This window comes from Colobus angolensis, unplaced genomic scaffold, assembly GCF_000951035.1.
Source record: "Colobus angolensis palliatus isolate OR3802 unplaced genomic scaffold, Cang.pa_1.0 Scaffold6, whole genome shotgun sequence".
Taxonomy (NCBI): Eukaryota; Metazoa; Chordata; class Mammalia; order Primates; family Cercopithecidae; genus Colobus; species Colobus angolensis.
Genome location: NW_012119598.1, coordinates 27,452,181 through 27,458,656, shown reverse-complemented (window position 1 = coordinate 27,458,656; position 6,476 = coordinate 27,452,181). Strand labels below are relative to the sequence as shown.

The 6,476-nt window shown below is 43.6% G+C and overlaps 2 protein-coding genes across 2 annotated transcripts in view; one reads left to right on the top strand and one right to left on the bottom strand.

Annotated features, from left to right (window-relative positions):
• LOC105526835 overlaps positions 1-5,235 on the top strand; it is a 21,435-nt gene extending 16,200 nt beyond the window's left edge. Inside the window, exons 2-3 of the mRNA XM_011962923.1 lie at positions 3,396-3,737; positions 4,715-5,235. Of these exons, the coding sequence (XP_011818313.1) occupies positions 3,396-3,737; positions 4,715-5,177 (805 nt within the window). The 3' untranslated portion in view covers positions 5,178-5,235. The remainder of the gene's footprint in view (positions 1-3,395; positions 3,738-4,714) is intronic.
• LOC105526758 (histone H2B type 1-F/J/L-like) lies at positions 3,117-3,785 on the bottom strand. Its single transcript, XM_011962871.1, has one exon. The coding sequence runs from the start codon at positions 3,739-3,741 to the stop codon at positions 3,361-3,363; it is 381 nt and encodes a 126-aa protein (XP_011818261.1). The 5' UTR covers positions 3,742-3,785; the 3' UTR covers positions 3,117-3,360.
• Positions 5,236-6,476: the final 1,241 nt, after the last annotated feature.

Below are 6,476 nucleotides of genomic sequence, written 5' to 3'. Positions count from 1 at the left end.
CCTCAGCTTCCCGAGTAGCTGGGATAATTGGTGCAGGCCATCATGCCCAGCTAATTTTTGTATTTTTAGTAGAGATGGGGTTTCACCATGTTGGCCAAGGCTGGTCTCCAAGTCCTGACGGTTGATCCGCCCGCCTCAGCCTCCCATAGCGCTGGGATTACAGGTGTAAGCCACTGCACAGGCCTTCCCTTCCTTCAGGATTAAATGTAAACATTATAGCTGGAGCTGGAACAGGGATATATTCAGAAAGACAAAATTACAATGTCATGTGGAAAACTAATGCAATGATAGCCTCCAAATACACTACCAGGCAGGCTGTTCCAGAGGCTGTGAATAGAAAGTCTCATAGCCCAATGTAAGTTTCCTGAGCTCCATGGCTTAATTTTATTGAATCAATTTGAAACATGTAGCAAGAAACAAGCAGAAAGAGCTTTGGCAAGTTAACACATTTCAGATAGGTTGCAAATGACACAGTCTCACTACCTGAATCCTTGGTTATGCATGTCATATGTGTGAGGTTTCTCTCTCCCTCTTGTATATTTTGCCCACTGAGAGGGTGATTTCAAGAAACAGAGTTCCTGATAAGCAAAGAAGTCAGCAGATGCAAATTATGTGGAGCCAACACATGCTTGCTCTATTGGTATACAGCCACCTATATTGCTCAATAGTGGTATGCTGACCAGCCATGCCTTTTATATGCATGCTGTCTGTAGAGGGCCAATGAGGCCAGCCAAAATGGGTGTTAACAGTGGGCGGTCAATTTATGACCCCATAAATACTGAGTACTTTATAAATATGTGGTGTCTTACAAATATCCAAAGGTTTTTGCCTCTTTCATCTCTTCCTGTCTCTTGAGTAGCACACACACAAGCCCTGCTGACTTTCTCTATGTCTAACACGTCTCACAGGCTACTCATTTATGACTGATTATGAATATAGGTTTTGAATTTTGTCTACATTTCACAGACTTCTTGTATAGGTGATACTTAACACTTCTCACGAATTTCATCTGTCCCATTTGTTGGGTTGGTACTCCATAGGAGAATTCAATAGCAGAATATATTTGAGAGTATTTCAAATAATAAGAAACGCATTACATTTATATATAGAGGACAAACACATTTTATGTATATATGTATGTATGAGATACATATATATATAGAGAGAGAGAGAGAGAATTTTTTTTCTTTGAGATGGAGTCTCTCTCTGTCGCCCAGGCTGGAGTGCAGTGGTGAGATCTCGGCTCACTGCAAGCTCCCCCTCCGGGGTTCACATCATTCTCCTGCCTTGCCCTCCCGAGTAGCTGGGACTAGAGGCACCAGCGACCACGACCAGCTAATTGTTTGTATTTTTAGTAGAGACAGGGTTTTACTGTGGTAGCCAGCATGGTCTCCTGACCTCGTGCTCCGCCTGCCTCTGACTCCCAAAGTGCTGGGATTACAGGCGTGAGCCACCGTGCCTGCCCGCCACAGAGGGAATTTCTAAGGATGTCGGAACTCCCATGTCTGAGCTGTATTAGGTTTGTGTGAGGGAAAAGTAGACTTTCATTTTCATTAACTAGTAACTATTTTAAGTTGTTACTTAAAATAGTTACTAGTTAATGTAACTATCGTATACTAACTCACACAGGTGGACATATACTAACTCACACAGGTGGACTATCATATACTAACTCACACAGGTATCATATACTAACTCACACAGGTGGACATTAAAAAAACCTTTTATTTAAAAATTATTTGCATAAATATACAATATTTGCTGTCTTATAGTATTACTTTCTATATTTCAGTGAGGTTGTACATGTTAGTAAAGCAATTCTATGAAATCCTTGTAAACCACTGATGAGACATGGCCAGATGAGAATATAAATGGGTAGCCCCTATTTTTAACCATAGTTCCATCATTATAGACTTGAACTCTGTGCTCTCTCCCTTCCTCTGTCATCGCTCTCTTGCTCTCTCCCCACCCCTCCTCCCTGGCCACTAGGGAGGAGGCAAGAATATCTACTTTTGAATTCCATGCTGCTGGCTTTTCTTCTGCCATCTCTTTTGCTCCACCCTCCCTCCAGAACTGCCTCCAGGAACTTGCAAGTTTTCAAGATTATGTTAATTCAGCTTTTGGCAATTTAAATTCAGTCCCATCAAAAGCCCGTTTTAAAAGAAAAATATGACCTTCAGACTTATGTTTCTTTCTTTAGTTTGTGAGTTTATTGTATAAATATCCACTTTAGATTTCAATCCATGGAAAGGACAGGGATAGTTTCTATCTTTCTCACTGCTCTTTCCTAAGTATTTTCTGTAATTTAATAGGTTCTCAGTAAATGAATAAACTCAAAGTACTAGTCCATCCACCAGATATTTTGAGAAAAACTGAAGGTACATCTCAGATCTAGGTTCATAAAATACTCTTCCCTTACCTCCTGCTACCCCTACATTTTATGATTCAAGAGAAATGCTCATGAGGGTGGAGGAATGTAGAGGTTTCAGTCTGTATTACCCTACCATTACAGTTGGTAATCTTGGTATTTAAAAAATCCACAGCAGAAGTTGTGTACATGGTTTTGCTGATTCCTGTTAGCGTTTTCAAGTTAAGACTCCCTGAGCCTGGCCTTTTTGCTGACTGCCAACCAACATTACCTAAAAACAAAGACACATTGTTGCCAGGTCTTTTAGTATTTATATTGTCTGCTCTACTTTGTCTTACAAATCTAAATTTTTTCAGACACCTAAAACCCCTCATATTACTTGCCGAATAACTAAAGGTTTATTCCGTGGCATTTTTTTTTTCATTTTCATAGTTTGTCATCTAACCCTTATCTATTAAGAAATTTCAATTTTTCTCAGGTACTTGGTAAACTACAATATCCCAGTTGACATTAAATTCTAGGAGGCTCCCACAAAGATCACATTATGCTATCTAGAGTGGGTTCACTATTATAGGCGCTCAATGTATTTTCAAGTCATCTTGAATACTCAAATTTACCAGCTCCAGACTGGACGTGTTGCTCCAAGTTGATTGCATCTAGGTTGCAAACTTAACTTTTGGTTCCTAAACTAGAATGTCCACTTTTCCTGCTGTGTCAAATTATCTGCTCAGCAATACAAGGCAAGGCAGAGGTGGGAAAACTTAAAGACCAGCAGCCTGAGTAATGTAGTTATACACCACCTTTATAAAGACAAATGAGCTCTAAAATCTTAGTGTTTAACAGAGGCACAGGATAAACCGGCAATGTAGGAGAATTTTACCTGTATTGGCCACACTTCTCCCGTAGAAAACAGCAGCACTCAGCATTAAAACTCTTAATTGAAATTGTTAAGTGGCTCTGAAAAGAGCCTTTGGGTTTGAATATGCGTCTATTTACTTGGAGCTGGTGTACTTGGTGACGGCCTTAGTGCCCTCGGACACAGCGTGCTTGGCCAGCTCCCCAGGCAGCAGCAGGCGCACCGCCGTCTGAATCTCCCTAGAGGTGATAGTAGAGCGCTTGTTGTAATGCGCCAGGCGGGAAGCCTCACTCGCGATGCGCTCGAAGATGTCGTTGACGAAGGAATTCATGATCCCCATGGCTTTGGAGGAGATGCCGGTGTCAGGATGGACCTGCTTCAGCACCTTGTACACGTACACAGAGTAGCTCTCCTTGCGGCTGCGCTTACGCTTCTTTCCATCCTTCTTCTGCGCCTTGGTTACCGCCTTCTTGGAGCCCTTCTTCGGAGCGGGAGCGGACTTAGCTGGATCAGGCATTGCAACAAAATTAAGGAATAAGAATACACCCAACAGTGGACGCTTAACAGCACAGCTGGCCGTTTTTGTAGGTCTTTTATGCAAATAGGTGCTTAATCATTTTCAATCCCTGATTGGACCAAATCAGCCAATAAAAAAGTTAAATTCAAGTCACTTTTTGATTGGATATTTATGCGAAACCTACCTTAAATCCTTTTCTACACCACCCGGGGGATAAAACGTAGTTTTTCATTCAAAACATTAGAAAAATTAATGCCTTGTCAGTAACATCTAGCTATAAGTTATGTCTCCTTAGGTGCGAATTTAAACAGAAACAAAGACAGATATTATGTTTCTAGTTTCCTACCAAATTACAGCTTCCGGATTTAAAATTATCTATGAATAACTACTTCTAAAATGGAAATTACTTAAAGATGTACGTATTTCCAGAATTATACCATCGGCTTTCTTTTATAATCCTATGAAGGTCGTCAGCATTCTTACAAAAAATTTAAGCTTTTTCGGTAATCAAAGGACGAACACATTTCAAGAGCGATGGGATTTTAATACATCCCCTAGGAACGGAGTGTCTGGAAGTGAAACCAGTGTTTGTTGAAAGGTTTCGGAATATAAGGAATAGGGTACCTATATTAAAAGTAAAATATTTCTTCAAAGTAAGAATTTTCTTAAAAATATAAAGGACAAATTGAGCTGCACCAATCACTTTCAAACGCGGACTTTTTGAAATCGCTCCGGAACTGCAGAAAGTTCATTTCCGTCTGTCAAACGTAATCCCAAAGTGATAAAAATAAAATCAATGAAGGTACATAATACAGGTAGACACATAAAACATAATAAAATGTGAGGAACTAGGGGAAAAAAAGTATTTAGATAGGTTAAGGTTTTCTAAAATGAGACCTAGTAGCCGATTACAGGTCAGGGCGCGAAATTGGAAGATTCGGACCAATCAGAAGGACTTTGCCTTTATAAATAGGAGTAAGAACAACTGTTGGTTCCGTTGTGACCGTTGCTTGAAACCCATTCCTATGGCCCGCACGAAGCAAACGGCTCGTAAGTCCACTGGCGGCAAAGCGCCGCGCAAGCAGTTGGCCACTAAGGCGGCTCGCAAGAGCGCGCCGGCCACCGGTGGCGTGAAGAAGCCCCACCGCTACCGGCCTGGCACCGTCGCCCTCCGTGAAATCCGCCGCTATCAGAAATCGACTGAGCTACTGATTCGCAAGCTGCCATTCCAGCGTCTGGTACGTGAGATTGCGCAGGACTTCAAGACCGACCTGCGCTTCCAGAGCTCGGCGGTGATGGCGCTGCAGGAGGCCTGCGAGGCTTACCTGGTGGGGCTTTTTGAGGACACCAACCTGTGTGCCATCCACGCAAAGCGAGTGACTATCATGCCCAAGGACATCCAGCTAGCTCGCCGCATTCGCGGAGAGAGGGCATAAGTTGTACTAAGGGTGTGTACTAACTTAAACCAAAGGCTCTTTTCAGAGCCACCAACAGTTTCAGTTGAAAGCGTGGTAGCACTAGGGAGTAACGTCTCCTGAAACAAGGAGCGTGGAGGGTTAGGGGATAGGGGGAGGGAGGGCCGGTGGCTCTTCTAGCCTTTTTTCTCTTGGCTATTGTATTCAAAATGGCCGGGAGCGGCGGCTCAGGCTTGTAATCCCAGCACTGTGGTAGCCCGAGGCGGGCGAATAATTTCTACAAAGGTCAGGAATTCGAGACTAGCCTGGGGAACAAGGTGAAACTCCCGTCTTCACTAAAAGTACAAACCAAAAAAATTACGGGCGTGGTGGCGCCCTCCTGCAGTCCCAGCTATACCGGGGGCTGAGGCAGGAGAATCGGTTGAATCCGGGAGGCAGAGGTTGCAGTAAGTTGAGATCGCGCCACTGCACTCCAGCATGGGTTACAGCGAAACTCTATCTCAAAACAAACAAAAAAAAAACGGCTGTGTGCTGAGGCAAAACCAAAACTACAGGGAAAAAGGAAACAACTTGTGGACAGAAGTGTACGAAAGCTTTATTTGTGACAGTATAGGGAGTTAAATCATCTTATTTTTTTTTGGCTTGCCCTAAGAGTTCATTTGAGACATCAACAGGAGAAACGGATACAAGTTAATATAATACAAACTACGTGGCACGGGAGCCTTCCAATTAAAACCCCAGGGTGCAGGTGGAGCTGTACACTATGCCCAGGGAAAACTGGGTTCAGGGAAAATATTACTGCAAATTTTTTTTTTTTTGGAGACAGTTTCGCTCTTGTCACCCAGGATGGAGTGCGGTGGCGCGTTGCGGGATCCCGGCTCACTGCAACCTCCACCTCCCGGGTTCAAGCGATTCTCCTGCCTCAGCCTCCCGAGTAGCTGGGATCACAGGTGTGTGCTACCACACCTGGCTAATTTTGTAGTTTTAGTGGAGACAAGGGTTTCACCATGTTGGCTATGGTTGGTCGGGAACTCCTGACTTCAGGTGATCTGACCGCCTTGGCCTCCCAAAGTGCTGGGATTACAGCACCGTAATCCACCGTGCCCAGTGCAATTTCTTGTTATTCTAGTTATTTAATCAGCCTGGCCAACATGGCGAAACCCTGTCTCTACTATAAATACAAAATTAGCCGGACGTAGTAGCAGGCCACTGTAATCCCAGCGACTAGGGAGGCTGAGGCAGGAGAATCACTTGAACCTGGGAGGTGGAGGTTGTAGTGAGCCAAGATCGTGCCACTGCACTCCAGCCTGGGCGACAGAG